The sequence below is a fragment of the Spermophilus citellus genome, assembly GCF_964194105.1.
Source record: "Spermophilus citellus genome assembly, chromosome: X".
Lineage (NCBI taxonomy): Eukaryota > Metazoa > Chordata > Mammalia > Rodentia > Sciuridae > Spermophilus > Spermophilus citellus.
In genome coordinates, this window is record NC_138190.1 from 37045759 (window position 1) to 37065340 (window position 19582).

Here is a 19582-nt window from a genome sequence, read left to right on the forward strand (position 1 = left end):
AAAGGCTAGAGCAATCTACTCAATCTTTAAAAGGCTCCAAAAGTTTTACCATAAATTTTATTAGTTGTGAACATGTTTTAATGGCAATGAGATCAGGGGAATTGTCGAGAAAGATAAAAATGAATTCTGAATCCTAATAGAAACATGTCTGATTCTATAGTATCAGACCTAGGTTATCTCTCCAGTGTAATCCCACAAGCTCTTTTTATTTTGGGTGATATGTTAGATATTCTGGTTATTACTTTTAGGTTAAGGAGTTTCCTTTTACTTGAAACCACCATTATATTGTTCTTCAGAGGGGGATTATGGGGTGGGGGATGGCCACCAGGATCTCAGACATCTTTGATCTTCTTGTTAGGTCCATGTGTTGTTTGCTTGCCCACAGCCCATGACAATAGGCCTTACCTCTCGGGCTGCTCTCTCCCCAGCTTCCACAGCCCCCTCCATGTAGCCACTCCAGTGTGTGGCAGTCTCAGTGCCAGCAAAGAAAATCCTGCCCACTGGCTGGCGTAGAACCCTGGAAACAAAAGAAAAGAGGTAAATGTGCTTACTGTCTGACAGTCAGAGATGAGCTTTCCCACAAAGATCAAGGATGGTCAGTTTCTTCAGATTCAAAACTTTAAGGAAGGCATTGGTAATTTTAGAATAATGTTCATTAGGTTCCCACAGCTTTTGCATCATCTCTGTCACAGACAAAAATGGATAAAAGCCAAAGTCTACTCCTGTACCAAGAGCTCACAGTTAAAGGAGAGCTGACATCAATGGAGGCAAAATATGTACTTGCTTCACCTACATGAAGTAGGGACTATAGGAACCCAGCCCCATATGGCTCCCTTCATGGCTCACCATCTCTGGGTAAAGTGACAGGTGCCCCCAATTTCCCACCTGGTTATTCCACCAATGAACTTGACGAATCATTTCCTTTCACTGAGCTCTGGCTTCCCCATCTCTTCAAGGGGATGGTCTGGTGATTTCTAATACTGTTTTGATCAGCGACATAGAACAAATCCATGAGCCTTATGGTTTCATAACTACCATTCATTGAGCACTTTCCTCTGCTAGGGTTGACTATGACTGGACTCTCCTTTCCACCAGTGTTAAATTTCAAGGGTATGCACTAACATATACCCTAATTATTTCAGAGACTGCTTCCTAGAACATAACCAGCTACAAAGACAAACTAATTTGTTCTAGCTCACAGAGTATAAGTGGCAGAACTACATTTGAACCCAAATAATATGAATCTGGAATCCAACAGTCTTAGTCAACCGGTTATTCTTCCTCTGTATATTGCACTGATTTTCTTTTTTCTTTTTAATCCCAACGTTTTATTTATTTATTATTTATTTATTTATTTTTGTTCTTTTTAGCTTAATTTTCAATCTTTTCAAGAGTTTTATGAATAGCTATTATTATTATCTGTTTGTACACATGAGGAATTTGAGACTCGGAGAAATGTGCAGTGACTCACCAAGAGCTACACTGAAAGAAAATAGAGCCAGGGTTTGAACCAGATCCCACAGAAGTCAGTCTCTGTTTTTATCCTATACAATTTTCCTAGTGTATCATCACCATTACCAGTTAACAGAGTGCCCACATGCTATGCAAAGGAATGCAAGTGCGATGGCATTTGGCCTGTAAGAGGGGAAGTCTATCGAAACTGAAAATAAATGTCATAAGAGAAGCACTGCCCACAAGTCATTATTTGTATTTTTTTTAAAGAGAGAGTGAGAGAGAGAGAGAGAGAGAGAGAGAGAGAGAGAATTTTTAATATTTATTTTTTAGTTCTCGGCGGACACAACATCTTTGTTGGTATGTGGTGCTGAGGATCGAACCGGGCCACACGCATGCCAGGTGAGCGCGCTACCGCTTGAGCCACATCCCCAGCCCCTCATTATTTGTATTGTATCAGATAAAGAATGTCCAAAGCTCACATTCATGTTGCACTTTAGTGAACACTCTACACCACTGGACTTCTTATCAGAAAAGTGAACAGGTTGGCCTGAATTGGTAGATTTTTCTTTACCTGCCCTTATTGCTATCATCAAAAAAGGGAGAGGAAATAAAAGAGAAGATATTATAGAATATTGGTAAACTGATAATAATAACATGAAATAATATGAAATAATCAAGAACTTAGGTGTATTCAGGAAAGGTTTCCTGCAAAAGAAGGTAGATTTCCCCACTCCATGTTCATTAAACTATGCTGTATGTATTTTACTGCTTGTTCACTTTTTACAGAGGGAACTTATTCCATTTGGAGACTTCTGGGAGGTCTGGCCAAGCCCTAGGGTTAAAGATTAGAAGAGAGACAACTGTCTTAGAGAATTAATCATACTCACAATCAGAATGTAAAAACGTATAACCCAAAAATTAATTTAAACAGACAAAAGAGATAGTTTCCCTCCACTGTAATGTGGAAATTGTTTTGAGAGAAAAACAAGTTCCACAGCTAGATAAGAAAACTCCTCCCCCTTCTTTTGTAGGTGAGTGAGCAGACAGTATATATTCACAAAAAATATATAAAATATCATAAATGAGAGGTCCACATTTATTTCTGATGGCTTATGCATTTTACTATGTAATTGTTACAATCAGTTTTTATTTGTATTCAGAAGAAAAAAATGCTTAAGAAATGTGTGTTTTGTTCTTTGCAAAGTTGTACCTTGAACTCTGTCTTCTGTCTTCCTTCTGGAAACAGAACACTTACTGTGTCCTTCCTGTGCCCTAAAGATCAGACTCTTTGCAGTGTCCCAAATGCCACTGCTCTGAAGAGTCAGGGGATGTCCTGTGGGGAAATAGTCTCTGCTCTGGCTGGAATATGTCATTAAACTATGCTGTGCCTTAGTTTCTACTCTACAACTTGAAGGTAGTGATATGAACCCTGGCATATGTCCATGGAAAGAACAGAGATGAAAGAAAGTATAACCATGTTACGGCCAATGACTGATGCAATGATATTATCATGCTTCTCTCACGTGATCAGGATCAGGCCAGTGTGAGTGTTCTTTTTTGCTCCCAGCTCCAAAAGGCATTGTCCTGATAGTCTATGGGATTGAATATAAAACTTGCCACTCTGTGGTCAAAAATCTCATGACATCTCGCTTTGGATTTAAGACCAAACCAAAAACAAAACCAATGCAATGGTGCCCTTTCTTTGTAGAAAGACAAAGTTTTATATTTCTGAACATGTCACAGGAGGCAAAAGAACCTATAGAAATTTCTGGTCTGGTTCTCTGTGCCATCCACAATATCACCTATAGCCCAGCCATGCTAAGCTTTGCCCTGGACCTTCTAAGAACTTACAGGATTCCAAGCATTAGTTCATGCAGTGCCATCTGCCTAGACTGTATCCCCAGTGGCCTTTTGTTTCCTACACACTGCATTGTGAAGCCTTTGCAGATTTCCTTGGTGAGGTGAACTCATACCTCCTTGTATTCCCAGGGTATTATTATGTCCCTCTATTAGAGCACTTACCTCAATATTTTAAAACCAATCTTTTTTTTAATGTTCTGTCCCCACCTCACACCCACCCTGACCCACCACACTGTCAGCCCCTCAGCAGGGAGGGGTGTCCTTGATAGTTAAGTTTCCAGTACAATGTTTTACAAAGAGTTGGCATTTAGCCAATACATACAAAATGAAACAATTACTATTGACTTATTCTACACTCAGCATATCTGAAAATTAATGATTCAATAGTTTATCAGGTAGTGCTCTTTGGCCCCAGAATGTTCTCTTGGATCATATTTTGCCATGTGCAAGAAGATAAGGAAAGTGCTAACCAAAATCATTATGCATCTTCTAAAAAACAGCTTTTAATCTCTCTAGGTTTTTAGGGACTTATTGATTAGCCAACTCCATTTACTCATACCCTTTGTGTGTTGACTACTCTCAACAGCCTTTCACTCACTATTCTACATTTCCCATTTTATTTTGATTGAGCTCTTGGCATTACATGATTGCCTAGTTTAGTGTAACTATAATGGTCATAATAATTACTGCTATATTATTAATTAATGTCATGTTAATTGTCATCAAATACAATGAACAAAAACTTCAGTGGATCATACTTGGATGCACAATGCTGTGAATACAAAATGTCATTGAACAGTGTACTTTGAATGGGAGGATCATAGGATATAAATTATATCTCAATAAAGTCATTCAAATAACTTGTACTCTGATTAATGCACTGATTATTGCTTATCATATGCCATTTTGTGCATTTCTATCCACGTGCTAAGAAAAGTGAGACTCAGAGAAATGCAATTTGTCCAAAATAACAAAGTTGGCTATTGGTAGTCCAAACAGGAACCTAAGTCCTTTCACACCAGTCTAGAACTCATTTCATGTTTATAATGCTGCACCCATCTTGGACTTACAGAGGTGCACTGGAGGAAGTTTGAGTTCTAAATTCAGTATAAGGACCCTTCTTCATCCAATATAAGTGAACCCTCTGACTATCCCTATAGCTATTCTTATGCCCTAGCCTTCTTTGGTTATATTGACTGGGATTACTCTTCCAGATGAATGAAGCATGAAAAGCAGCATCATGGTGCTTCATTCCTGAGAATCACAAGACACAAACAAATCGGGGATTTTTTCTTTTTTTAATTTTTAGTTTGTTTGGTATTTATTTTCTTTTGTTTTACAAGAAACAGAGGAGAGAAGTGACATGAAGAGTTTGGGTTCTGATGCAGGGGATTTCAGTCACTGCTTAGCACTTTTTTACTCTACCTTCCATATTGAGTCATGATCCCAGGGGGGAAGTAGGTTGTGTAGCAGCCTCCAGAGTACTGCTCCTCACACCAGTTCTTCTCTTCATAGTGCACTGGCTGTAAGACACAGTGACAACAGCCTGAAGGAGATGTAGAGGGAAAGATCTTATCTAGAATAAATCAAACACAGTCTAGGAGACTTCATAGTAGAGAACCAATTTGCAGTCGTTCCTCATAATCCAAGGGAAATTGGTTCCAGATCCTCTCATGGGTACCAAAACCCTTGGATTTTCAAGTCCTTCATATGAAATGGCATATTGTTTGCATATAACTTATGCACATTCTCCCATATACTTTAAATCATCCCTACATGATTTATAATACCTAATTCAATGCAAATGCTATGTAAAACTACTGTTTTGTACCATAACATTTATTTAAAAATAACAAGAAAAAGTATGTACATCTTCATTATTTTTTAAATTTATATATGACAGCAGAATGCATTACAATCCTTATTACACTTATAAAGCACAATTTTTCATATCTCTGGTTGTATACAAAGTATATTCACACCAATTCATGTCTTCATACATGTACTTTGGATAATAATGATCATCACATTCCACCATCATTTCTAACTCCATGCCCACTCCCTTCCCCTCCCACCCCTCTGCCCCATCTAGAGTTCATCTATTCCTCCCATGCTCCCTCTCCTTACCCTACTATGAATCAACCTCCTTATATCAAAGAAAAAATCCAGCATTTGGTTTTTGGGGATTGGTTAACTTCACTTAGCATTATCTTCTCTAATGCCATCCATTTACCTGCAAATGTCATGATTTTATTCTCTTCTATTGCTGAGTAATATTCCATTGTGTATATATGCCACATTTTTTAATCCATTCATCTATTGAAGGGCATCTAGGTTGGTTCCATAGTTTAGCTATTGTGAATTGTGTACATCTTCATTATAAATGCATTTTTCCAAATATTTTCCATCACGTTTGGTTGAATCCATTGGTACATAATTTGCCTATATTTCTGAAATAGAGTCTCATTATCCAGTTTGTGTGTGTGGGTGTATCTCTCTCTCTCTCTCTCTCTCTCTCTCTCTGTGTGTGTGTGTGTGTGTGTGTGTGTGTGTGTGTGGTGCTGGGGATTGAGCCCAGGGCATGCTGGAGATTAAACCCAGAACCTTGTGCATGCAAGGCAAGCGCTCTACCAACTGAGCTATGTCCCCAGCCCCATATCCTGGTTTTTTCAAGATTTTTCTTTAGGCAGATCAATGTTTTGGGTAAGAAACCTCAAAGAAATTCAGGTTTTAGTAAATTTTCTCACTTGGTTTGTGCATGTCTTGCCATAAGTACTGTTCATAAGCTGTAATTTATTTCCATATTTAACTTGATTTGATCTATTAAGAGGTTTGTAGTCCCTAATGGTTTTGAGAAATATTTTTAAAAAGAAGTTGTGCTTACTGGAGTGGTTGGACAGAAAAAATCAGAAAAACATGTCTGTCAAAGAAAAAGGATAGGGTCTGGTGTTATGGCTCAGTAGGGTGCTAACCTAGCACGTGCAAGGCCCTGGGTTTGATCCTCAGCACCACATATAAATAAATAAAATAAAGGTATTGTGTCCAACTACAGCTAACATAATAATTTTTAAAAAAAGAAAAAGGATGAGCAGATTCATATTTTCTTGTGAAGATGAGCTTTGTTAAGGGGAGCTGGAAAGATAAACCTAGGTTTTGTGGCACGCAGGTGTTACTGTTGATGGTGGTACTTGTAAACAAATATTGGTCTTAATAGGCAATACTTCATGTGAGATTGTACAAAGTTTGAACTTCTTTTAAAAAACAAGGGCTGGCAAAAGATCTAAAATCAGCACACTACAGTGATACAGCCACCTAAGTATTTATAGTAGCACAATTCACAATAGCTAAATTATAAAGTCAACCCAGATGCTAGTCAATAGATTAATGGATTAAGAAATAGTGAAATACACACACACACACACATTCTCTCTCTCTCTCTCTCTCTCTCTCTCTCTCTCTCTCTCTCTCTCTCTTCTCTCTCTCTCTCTCTCACACACACAATGGAGTTCTACTCAGTCATAAAGAAGAATGAAATTATGGCATTTGCTGGTAAATGAATGGAAATGAAGAATAACATGCTGAGTGAAATAAGTCAAACTCAGAAACTCAAAGTTTGAATGTTTTCTCTCATATGTGGAAACTAAAGTAAAATAGAGGAAACAGGGAGGAAAGGATAGGATAACATAAAGAAGCAATCAAATATAAATTTAATAGACAGTCTAAAGGAAGTCAAGTGAAGTTGAGGAAGGATAAAAGGAGAGGAGGAGAGGGAGGACAGGAGGTAAAAGGGAGTATCATGAATTGAAATCAATTTCCATACATGTATGAGTTGGTTGGTATTATGTGTAACTATAAAGCTCTAATAATAAGTAAGAAAAAAACAAGTACTGGGAGTTACTCAGTGGAAGAACATTTGCCTAGCATGAGCAAGGCCCTAGGTTCAATCCCCAGGAGGTAAAAACTAAATAGATAATTTATCATTAAACATTACTTTGAAAAGATAAAATCAACATAGCAAGTTTAAGATAAAAAAGTCTCTTTAAAATAGATTTGAAAAACGTTTTGTTTAAAAAAAATTTTGCAATTGCATAACTGACTTTGGATAGTCATTCTTAAGGCATCCGATTTGCAAAGGATGAAGCCTCGCCTGATGGGTTTAGTGGCTCCAGGTCTGTTGTGGTGTTCCCAATACAGCATGATCTGGCATCTGAGGGCTGTAGCCACCTCTTGAGCATCCTTCTCTGACTGCTTGCAGGCAATTCCAAGAAAATTTGCACTTTCACCTTTCTTTGCTTTCAGAATATTTTTTTTTTCCTTCCACACAATACACATTAAAGCAAGAGTAAAGCAAGTGTCTCTCTCTCTATGACAAAACCATACAAGGACAGAACCAACTCATTTTTATCATCTGGAATTAATCATCCCACATTAGAAAGAGATTTTTCCAAATGAAAATGACCACCCTTTTTTTGGGAAATATGAAAATAACTGCTTTCCTTGCCAGACAACCACCTCACAAGCTGCTGGAGGAACTTCAATTACAAACTGCTTTAGCCTGAGAGTGTCTCAGAATGTGACTTCAAAGAAGCTGGAATATCTCTAATAGCATTTTTAAGCAAACACAAAATGAAAACCAAAAACAAAACAAAACGAAAATCTAATGAATTTTAACAGATGTTAAGTGATTGTTTTAGTGTGTATATTTTGGGTTTGCTATACAACCCTGAGGCCTGGAGTCTATGCTTATATTTATACTTACTAATGGCATATGAAGTAAAAAACAAAGCATACTTTTCATTAATATTATATTTCTCTCCAAACCAATCAATGACTAGTTTTTGTTCATTTATTAGCAAGAATTCCAAAAAACCCTTGAGAGCATGTGTTTCACCTATATCAAGCACAGATAATCTCTAATGGAATTAAAAATCATGTTTTAATATAATGAATAAAGCCAGGTTTGGTGACACACACCTGTAATCCCAGCCACTTGGCAGGCCAAGACAGGAGAATTGTAAGTTTAAGGCCATCCTGGGCAACTTAGTGAGACCCAGCCTCAAAATTAGAAAAAAAAAATGGGTGTGGGGATATAGTTAAGTGGCCAAGCACCCCTAGGTTCTATCCTTGGCACTATAGAAAGGAAGGAAGAAAGGAAGAAAAGAAAGAAAGGTCAACAAAATCAAAAGCCACAACTACTTGACCTGGAAGAAGTCAGCCACTCCAAAAACCGAGCAATGTATATATTAGAGCAATAGCACTAAGCTATGTAGCTGTTCAGCTAGATTATGGTATATATTGTAGAGACTTGTGTCTGAGTGGTTTACTAGTGAAACATTTTCAGCACCTTCATTAGATGATGATGATGATGATGATGATGATGATGATGATGATGATGATGATTATTTTGTGGGACTGGGGATTGAATCCAAGGCCTTGTGCATGCTAGGCAAGCACTCTACCAACTGAGCTATATCACCAGCCTTTTTTTCACATTTTAATTGCTCATTTGTACACCACTCTCCACTGTCCTCAAATGGTTCATGGGTACCTGGGTTTAATAACCACTTTCAAAAGGTGATATAATCCATGTCAAAGCAGTAAAAATCCATCAATCTGGTGATCATTACAAGAACAGCAATTTGTCATTTTAAATATTGATGAGGGAGATGGTTATGAGCACCTTGGGCCCTCTGACACTAAACGTCCCAAGGAAGTACTGGTTTGCTTGCTTACCACACTACCACCCTCTCCTACCTGCCCCCACCCTGACCTGTAACCATATCAGAGTTCTACCTGATTAATTTGAAGATAATCATTTCCTCGGGATTACTTCCAAAGGTGTCTAGGAAACTCATCTAACAGGGATTGGCATCAGGCTGTCTTCCTTCTATCCCTAATGTTCAAGGGTAAAACAAGGCAGAAAAGGGGACATTACAGGGAGGGGGACAGGTCCTCCTATTTTTAACTGTAAAACAGTGAGGGTGAAGTGAGTGTTAGTTTGTGGGCATGAATGAGACTCTGGTCTTACAAGATCACCAGAATAAAGGAAAGCTATGGGTAGCTGAAACCCCTACCCTCTTCACCTCCTCATGGAGCTGGAGGCAGAGGAGCCCAACAACCTGCTCCAGGTAGAGCTCTGAATTCAGGGACAAGTGTAGCACCACCAAAACCACAACACGTCACAAAGTTCCTTACCTGCCATTAGCACATTCAGGACCCATACTCTTTGGGACCACTTATAAATTAACCAGCCCTATGCAGATCCTCTGAAAGCATATCAGAGTAAACATGAGCTCTAGGGCTCTATATGTGTGAACCCATCCTTGCTTCAGGATGAACAAGTTCTATCACCTTTAGGAAAGAGATGGGAAGCAGTCTTACCTTCAGAGCTTCCTGGGAGCCCAGAACTTTTGCATAGAGCTCACACAGTTTCCTCAGCCTACAGAACAACAATAACAACAGAAAAGACAAATGTGAAGATGAAGAAAGGAAGGGAAAGAAAAAGTGAGGGGCACCCATACTTTTGTGATTATGTCAAAATGTACCCTAATGTTATATACAACTAAAAAGAATTTTAAAAAGAACAGTAGGCCAAGTGATTAAGGGCCACTTAATACTGTATATTATAAACCTCATCTAGAAAAATAGAACTTATAGTCAAAATAAAATGTAGACCCAGGCACACACCAGCTGTGAAATTATAGGCAAATTAAAAAAAAAAAAAAAGATTGTAAGCCATTGCTTCTACTTAAACATTTCATTTTAAGTTTTTAGATCAAGGCATTTTGTCCTAACTCAAATGTCTTAAACCAATGAGATCACAAATATGAATCATGAGAGATTGTTGATAAATCTTTAAGAAAGTCAAATAATGTGTTGCTCAAATCACTAGGGGACCCAGGGCAATTTCTTCGTTTGTTGGATAAAAGAGAGCAGGTACCTCTTAAGTGTCAGTCCATCTGCCTTAGTAAGTACTGAAGATTCTGGGAGGGTGACAATATAGCTCTACTTACCTTCCTCTATCTCCCTCCCTACTATGAGGCTGTGGTGGGTACAGTGGAGAATGTAAGGAGCAGGGAAAGCTGTGATTTCTGTTTCTGCCTCTTAGATACTGTGAGATCTCAAGCACATTACTAGAGCTTTCTGAGCTTTATTTTTAACAACAATCTCCATGGTTTTTTTCATTAATGATGGAAAACTGTAGTTCCCAGATCTACAGCATCAACACTATGAGGGCACTTGTTAGAAATGTTAATTCTCAGGTCCTGCCCCAGACCTCCTAATTCAGCAAGGGTAGTAGCATCAATCTGCATTTCCACAAATCTTCCAGATGATTCTCAAGTTTGAACACCACTGATGTCAATTTCTCCACCCACTAACTGGTATGTAATAAATAAATGTTGAACAAATAGTAGCTCTTAAGTCTAATGGGGAATTTGGAAATAAGGCAGCCATTATAATTACTCAACTAAAATAAGTCGATTATTCAATTAAATTAGTCAACTATATTTCTATAAATAAAGTTATTTCAAGCCTGCTTTTAACAGAATAGTAATGCTAATAATGGTCTTGAACATGTTTTAAAGCTAAGCCAATAATTTTAAAAATATTATCATTATTATTTTGAATTCAGAATTTTTTATAAAGGTGTATTAAAATGCTTAATATTTTCTCCTCTCTCTGATTCCCTTTCTCTGTCTCCCTCTTAATTTTTACATAAATGGTTTGGCACAAGCAGAGAAAAAGCCAGAAAGAACAAAGAAGTAAAATTAAATTCAGAAATAGAACCAATTACATAAAAGGACTTAGAATTCATAAAGGTGAACATTTTAAACCAGTGAAGAAATGACACATTATTCAATAAAATGGCTCTGGGACAAATGGCTGCCCATGAAAGAAATAAATAAAGTTGGACCCTTATATTATTTCTTATACCAAAATATATTTCAGAAGGATTAAAGATTTGCATAAAATAGATGAGCCTAGAAAAGTAGTGGGAAAATTGGAATAGGAAAGTCTTTTCTATGCATGATACAGCATTTTTCAGTGATGATTTAAAAATGGATAAATTTGATAAAGAGATAAAATGATACTATAGTATAAAATGAGCTATAAATATAATCAAAAGGTAAATTGGGAAAAGATTTGTTCCAGGCACTAGAGAGGCTGCAGTGAACTAACCAAACAACACTCCCTATCTTTCATGGATCTTATATTGCAATGGGGACATTTTGAGATGAGGGCTTGAGCAGACCTGGCCACACACACAGAGATGTCACTGGTCACAAAGGAGCGTGCTGACAGAAGGGGAAAGAATGCACATGAGGTTACTAAGGGCTCTTAGTTGGTAAATACGTAGTGGTGTGGGAATACATAATTGGCAGTGATGAATACTAATTGCCAGAAGAAATTGCCACCTCCAGAGAAATCAGTCCCTCTGTACCTATAATCTGTAATTGCTATGCATCACTCATGTATGGCTCTGCAACACAGTAATTTCTCTACCTGGTTATCTTCTCCACCAGTGCATTTTCAGGCCCTGGTTTATATTCATTTTCACAGTCTTCATAGTTCCTAGCATGGTGTCTGGTGTACAATAAACTCAATAAATACTAATTTGAATAATTGGTTCTTAAGTTATCAGCTCTGTGCCTTTATACAACCAGACCCTTATAATTAGCATAAGAGACACACAGTATTGTCAATGCACATATTATTGGGCAGTTTGTAAGTTTAAAATTCAGTAAAATGGAAAGGCAAGCAGATAGGTAGTAAAGAAGAAAAGAAAGAGGGAAAGCAGGGATGGAGACAGGGATGGAGAGGGGCAAAAGGAAAGAAGGAAGGAAGAAGAAACACTTCTTTTGCTACCTTTCTTCTTTGGTAAGACGTGCCAATTTTCTTGCTTTGTGAGCAAGGATAAATCTGAAATATAGAAACAAGAAAGAGAAAGAAAATTAATGATTTCTTTCATCCTGGTCTCATTATTTATTTATTTACTTATTATTTTTTGTTTTAATTAGTTACACATGACAGTACAACAATCTTGACATATCATGCATTTCGATCAGATGGAATATAATTTCTCATTTTCTGAGTGTACAGGTTGCAGAATTACATTGGTCATGTAGTCACATATATACCCACAGCAATAATAATGTCTATTTTATTCTGCTGTCCTTCCTATCCTCACTTCCCCTCCCCTCCCTCATCCTGGTCTCATTTTTATACTATACATTTGCCTGGTATTCAATGTTCAAAGCCAACCAGAAGAAACAATCTATACATTTACTTATTTCATGTTCAGAGTTTTAACTGTTTACATGTTACATTCCTGACATTGAAGAGCATCTTGTAGCTTTGGGGAACAAGGGACAAAAAATAGATGACTGGCAATGATTTCTGCATAGGGTAATATGATGAGTGACCCACTTTCCCCCATCTGGCTGTGGCCAATAGGAATGAACCCTAGACCTCAAATGCTTTAATTAAGGTTGCATCTGAGTCCTTCCAATGTAACCTAGTTCTTGTTCTTTGGTTCTTTCTCCACCATGGTGTCTCCCTAGCAGTGAACTTTTAGATTCTCTCTCCATTTACAGTACTATGACTGCTTTCAAATTAACAACTGACTTTGAGTGCCCTTTCTCACCTTGGATGTGTATGAAATAAACTTATACATGTCCTAGGTCCATCACAATTTTAGTTGCTTCAGTTAAACACCTCTTTGGAACAGGTTCTGGACCCCCAAGACAGTTTCCCATCTGTGCTGTTATCTTTCCTGGAAAGTTGAGGATAGGACTGACCTTGGTTCCTCTCTAGCAGAAATGAGAAAATCTCAGCATCCCACAGGAATAACATTTACTATGGTTTTGATATGGTTTATTCCTATCAAAATTCATGTAGAAATTTGATTCCCATTGTGATTGTGTTGACAGGTGGTAGGGCTTTTTAAAAGGCATTTTCAGACTTCAGGGATTCACTCTCATGAAAGGATTAATATAGCTCCTACAAGAGTAGATTCATTTTTGAAAGAGTTGTTATAAAGTAAGTTTGGCTTCCTCTGCTGGCTCTCTTCCTCCCTCTCTCACTGTGATCTTATGTCACACACTCACTTCCCTTTCACTTTTCCATCATATGTGACGCAACACAAGACTCTAACCAGAAACCAAGTGGATGCTGAAACCGTGATCCTGGACTTTCAAAAAATGTGAATTAAAATAACATCTTTTCTTTATAAATTATCCAGTCTCTGGTATTCTGTTATAGTAACACAAAACAGATTAACACAACACTGGTGTCAACACAGCTTCCACAAGAAGCTTTCTTAGCAAAACACCCCAAGTTATGTCTTTGAATCATGTTTCAACAAATAATAGATCATATATATATATATATATATATATATATATATATATATATATATATATATATATCCATCTCAGCACTAAATATGAAGTGGAAAATTAATATAGCAAATTGAAAATGTTATTGGTATTATATGTCTCTTGTAGATATTTATTCCTTGGCACACATCAAAGAAAAGAAGCAATATGAATTTTTCTATTGCAGGATTTGAATAGTAGTGTCATTCAGTAAAAAAATTATTTAACAAAGTTCGAGGCACATGTATTAATAGTGTTTGATTATCTTGTCAATACTGAACACAACCACAATGCCATAATTTGTCTTACCCCATGATAGCAGCATAGTTGCCATCAGGTTTGGTATCATCCATTGTGTAGGCAATTGGAGCTTCCTCTCCTTCAATAATCATGGTTCCACAGTAATCTTGGATAATAGCAAAATGGAAGAACTCATTCATCATCCTATCAAACTATTTGTAGCACTTACAATAAAGAACACATTTTTCAATTTGAGAAACCCGAAGTCTGAAAACAGCATAGTACACTCTAAATTTATGAAGACAAACCAAACATATTGATAAGAGGGCTGAGTAGCAAAAAAACAAATCAAACTATAAGTCCTTTCTTCTCTGCAAAGAATAGGGCAATATGATATTTTGAATTCATCCAGGTCACCATTTAATAAAATCTGTTTTTTCTTGCCATTAATACTTATGTCCCGTATTTTCTTTTTTATAAAGAATCAGAATAGGGCTGGGGATGTGGCTCAAGCGGTAGCGCGCTCGCCTGGCATGCATGCGGCCCGGGTTTGATCCTCAGCACCACATACCAACAAAGATGTTGTGTCCGCCGAAAACTAAAAAATAAATAAATATTAAAAATTCTCTATCTCTCTCACTCTCTCTTAAAAAAAGAATCAGAATAAAATCAAAGATGTGTAAGGGAAATATTAGTCCTTTCCTGTAGAACAGAAGGGACTTGATATTTACATTTTATGAAAAACTACTTATTCTGTTTTGTTTTTATTTTTTTTTATTTTCGAATTTTAGGGATGGGGTCTTGGTGTGTTGCTCAGACTGGCTCCAAACTCCTGAGCTCAAGTGATCCAGCTGCACCAGCTTCTCAAGTAGCTGAGACTACAGGTGTGAACCACTACATCTGGCCACTTATTCTATTTGAATTATTTCTTGACTGAAAACAGGGCAGACAGGACTAAAGTTTATAGAGTCCAAAACCTTCATTTCAAACATGATCTCCAAAAACCCTTTCCCCTTTAAGAAAATCTTGGGAAACAAATTCAGCTCATTCTAGATAAAAGGGCTTCCTTCAGCCCCCACCCCCCATGAAACCCCAAACACAGTCAGCCCTTTGAATCTGCGGGTTCCACATTTGTGGATTCAAAACATTGGGTTGAAAATGTTTGAAAAAAATTACACACGTACTGAACATGTACAGACTTTTTTGTTGTTAGTCCCTAAACAACATAGTATAATAAATATTTATGCAGCATGTATATTGCATTAGCTATTATAAATAGAGATCATTTAAAGTATACAAGAGGGTGCATGGCATTTTATATAAGGAGCATGATCATCTGAGAATGTTGGTATCTATAGGGGTTCTGGAACCAGTCCCCCATGGATCCTGGGAATGACTATATATTCAATTTCAACAAAAGACTGTGGCAGAGCAGCAGTAAAACTGTCAGGCCAGGGTCTGAAATGTTATAATAATATCCTACTGCAATGTACTCTTCCCCCTGCTCCATCATTTACTTGCAAATTGGAGGTTGTTTCAACAAAATTATGGTGGAAGACTCTGGAACAAATGTTATATAGAAAAGCCAACATGAGGGTTTCAAAATGAGGAAGAAAGAACAGAGAAAGAACTTTGCAGGCACACACCTCCCCAACCTGTGCTCAGGCACAAATGTGTGATAAGACACACCCAGAGGCTTTTTAAACTGCCCTTGCTTTTCTCTCTACTCTCACATCCCTCCCCTCTGTGGACCTATGAGAAAGTCAATGTGCTTGTGTGCCCCTTAGGTGTGTTGTGGTGGGAATGATGTTGATCAAGACTGAAGTATGAGAAGAAAAAAAAAATTCAAACTACGTCCAAGAATTCAAGAAGACTTAAGAATATAAGAGAACTAGCTAAGGAATCGCGTGTTATAAGAAGGCAGAAAGCAAGGCATCATAGTGCATGCCTGTAATCCCAGAAACTTGGGAGGCTGAGGCAGGAGGATCACAAATTTGAGGCCAGCCTCAGCAACTTAGTGAGACCCTGTCTCAAAATAAAAATGAAAAGGACAAAAGGACCCCAGGGTGAAACTCAGTGGTAAAGCATCCCTGGGATCAATCTCCAGTGTGGCCCCAAAAAAAGGCAGAGAGAGAGAGAGAGAGAGAGAGAGAGAGAGAGAGAGAGAAACAGATCTCATCAGCAAAATGAGCAGGCACATCTTGAGGATGTAGGGATCAGCTGAATGAACTGCCATAGAACACCAGCTATGGTCAGGGTGAAGGTGCTACTTTCTGAGTAGAGGGGGCTCTTCAGACACTTTCTTCCTTGAGTGAAAGTGGACTTTCCCTCTGTGTCAGGTGGGTGCAATTAGAGAAAATAAAGAACCAAGGGGCAGAGAGAAAAAGCCACATTTGTGCCAGTGGAATTTCATGCAGCATCGGTGGGCTTTCTATTACTTGCAGCTAGAAAGCTTAGGGGACCTGCCTGTGCACACAGTGTCCCCTCAAATTGAATAGAGTCTCATTCTTAATAATCCCTTATGTCCCACCATCCTATATATAGTACACCTATGAGAACTTAAATTGAACCTAGGGATAGAGCCTAGTGGGAGAGAGGTCTTTAGGTCACTGGGAAAATGTTCTCAAAGGGGACTGTAGGACCGTAGACCCCTCCTCACTCTCTTTTGCTTCTTGGCAATGAGGTGAGCAGTTTTTCTCTGCCACACATTCTCACCATTATGTGCTGTGTTGTCACAGGCCCAAAAGCAATGGGGTCAACTGAACATGGAACTGGAACCTCCAAAACTGTGACCACAAATAGACCTTTTCTCTTTACAAATTATCTCAGGCATTTTGTTATGATAGTGAAAAGCTGACTAACACAATGGCTATGTAAAGATATATGTAAATTAGTTTGACCTCAAAAATCATTTTACTATGTATATATATTAAGACATCATGATGTAGACCTTAAATATACACAATAAAATAAATAAAATAAAATAAAGGCAGTGTTTAACATGATACTAGGAGAAGGAAAAGAAGCAATCAAAAACTGGTTATATCTGATACTAGCAATGCCAAAAACATTTGTTGGAGAAAAGATAGCCTTTTAACAAATGGTGCCTTGAGAAATGTAAATCCATATGTGGAAGAAAGAAACTTGACCCCTATCTCTCACCCGGCAAAAAAGTCAACTCCAAGTGAATCAAAGACTTAGAAATTAGACTAGAAACTCTCCAGCTGTTAGAAGCAAACACTTAAACATATTGGCACAGGAATTGACTTCTTTAACAAGATTCTTAAGTTGCAAGAAATAAAACCTGAAATCAGTAAGTAGGATGGCATCAAATTAAAATGCTTCTACACAGCAAAGAAAACAAGTTCATGAAGACAGAGCCTAGGAAATAGGAGGTCTTTGCCACATTCCCCTTAGATAGGGCATTGATATCAAGAATATATAAAGAACTCAAAAAACTTAACACCAAAAAAAAAAAAAGAACAAATAACCCAATTAGTAAATGGGGAAAAGAACTAAAGAGATACTTGTCAAAAGAAGAAATACAAATGGCCAACAAAATATGAAGAAATGTTTAGCATCTCTAGCAAACAGGAAAATGCAAATGAAAAAAGTCAAAGGTTGAATGCTTTTATCCAAATAGCTTTGATCTGTGATTGGCTGAATCCATGGATGCAGAACCTGTGGATACAAAGGGCTGATTGTACACAGAAAATACTACTCTGAGACCAAACTGACATTATCCCCATTTGTCTCCAGCCATCTTCCTTTCTGCTGTGTTGCTCCTCATTTCAGTCCACCCTGCTCTTTGCTCTCAATCCCAGAGATTGACTGTTCTTTCCTGATCTCCACTTGGAAGAAAAGGAGACGTGATAAAAGGAAATGTGATAAGACTCTAGTATTGTGTTGTCCAAAGCAGTAGCTGCTAGCTACTAAAATGAAATAGAATTGAAAAATTCAGTTCCTTAATTTAACTAGCTACATTTCAAGTGTTCAGCATCCACATGTGGACTGTGGCTAGTGTGTTGGATAAAGTAGATCTAGAACTTTTCTATCATTGCAAAATAGAGGACTTCAGTGAGCATCCATGTGTACTGTCCTCCATGAGGACTAGATATGAATGAAGAAATTAATTTAATTTAATATGGTAGAATCTTGACACTAATGAGAGATGGCCTGGAAATTTCCAGAATTCCCACCACTGCAAATAGCTTTACAAGGTCATATTTCAAAAAAGTATTAGAAAATGATACTAATTTATTTTCACAAGATTTTGTGGGAGGATCAAATAAATGTTATATCTAATTGTACTAAAGAGTTGGTCAGATACCAAGGAAAGTTAATTCCAAGAATTTGTGCTGATGTGTTTTATTTGAAAGAACTATATTTAAGAACCTGGAATTTTGCTTATAACATTTGCTTGTAACTATTTTTATTAAAATTCTGGATATAAAATGTGTGTTAGACCTTCTGCAGAAATCTTTATATGAGAAAAGTACTAACCATTTTTCCTCCAAAAGGGCTCCTTATAATAAACGATGCACTTGATGACTGAACCCAAAGGCACACGAGTGATCAGCTGGTTTCTCATCATTGGCAGAGGTGGGTTGAAGTGAATCTTCATGCCCAGAATGGGTGGAATAGCGCTGATCACATATTTTGCCTGAAAGAAAAGCAACATGGTTAAACATCATTGGTATGTTGTTTCAGTTTTTCCCTAATGATCTTCTCTCATTTCACCCTTGTCCCCATTTAGTCTCGACAGCAAAACTGAAAAGATCCTGTTAAAACCTAAAGAAACCCTCATTGTTCAAAACCTCCAATGATTTCCCATTACACTTGGAGTCAAAGTCAAGTTCCTCACAGTCACATCCAAGGTCATACATGAAACAGACTCCTGGTACATTTCTGATTCCACCTCATGTTGATCTTCCAACTTCACTCCTCTTACTTCTGTCATTTTCACCACCTTGCTGTTCCTTGATCATGCCAGACTTTTTCTCACCTTGGCACTTGCCATTCCATCTACACGTGGCTCAATCCAGAATTTTCTTCAGTTCTGTGCTCAAACATTACCTTCTCAAAGGGTTTATGATAGCTGAGATTCTTCACTTTATTAAGCTTTGGTTATCTATGAGACTCTGGTTTCCCCACCTCTACCTGTTTAAGGGTCTCGGTTACCTCATACGTTTCGTGGTTTAGGGTCTCCACGAGGACATTTTCTCCTGTTTGGTCAATGTGGATCACAGGTCTCTCTAGCTTCACTCGGTCCCCAAGGAGCTCCATTATTCGCTCACTCACTTGATTAGATCCTCCCACAAATTTCCTCTCCTGGAAAGAAAAAAGGCAGGTGGGAAATACAAGAATGGGTATAAATTTCTAAGTGGCTTGTTTTCATAGCTTCTCTTCAATCTGAGATGTAGAATAACTGTTGTGAATCATATCTTTAACCATTGTTTTCTAACTGGGGACTGCTGACTTTTGATAAAATCAGAGGTTTTCTAAATCAAGTTCAAGGCAACTTGTAGATCTCCAGGATCCAACCTCAGCAGGACATCCTTAGAATGATCTCCAGGTCCCATCTGTCTTGCCACTACCCCTGATTTATGTCCTATTTGCATTTGGGGTGGATTTGGGGGGTTGAACTC

The 19582-nt window shown here is 37.7% G+C and overlaps 2 protein-coding genes across 8 annotated transcripts in view; one reads left to right on the forward strand and one right to left on the reverse strand.

Annotated features, from left to right (window-relative positions):
• The window catches only part of LOC308638858 (uncharacterized protein), a 547213-nt gene that overhangs the window by 284261 nt on the left and 243370 nt on the right, over positions 1-19582 (forward strand). The window lies entirely within an intron of this gene.
• Positions 1-19582, reverse strand: part of MAOB (monoamine oxidase B) — a 108432-nt gene that overhangs the window by 2307 nt on the left and 86543 nt on the right. For both annotated transcript variants that reach the window (XM_081278262.1, XM_081278261.1), the window contains 7 exons: positions 19116-19265; positions 18438-18597; positions 14004-14100; positions 12184-12237; positions 9697-9754; positions 4741-4838; positions 406-517 (listed from right to left, as the gene is read on the reverse strand). In XM_081278262.1, the coding sequence (XP_081134388.1) occupies positions 406-517; positions 4741-4838; positions 9697-9754; positions 12184-12237; positions 14004-14100; positions 18438-18597; positions 19116-19265 (729 nt within the window). The remainder of the gene's footprint in view (positions 1-405; positions 518-4740; positions 4839-9696; positions 9755-12183; positions 12238-14003; positions 14101-18437; positions 18598-19115; positions 19266-19582) is intronic.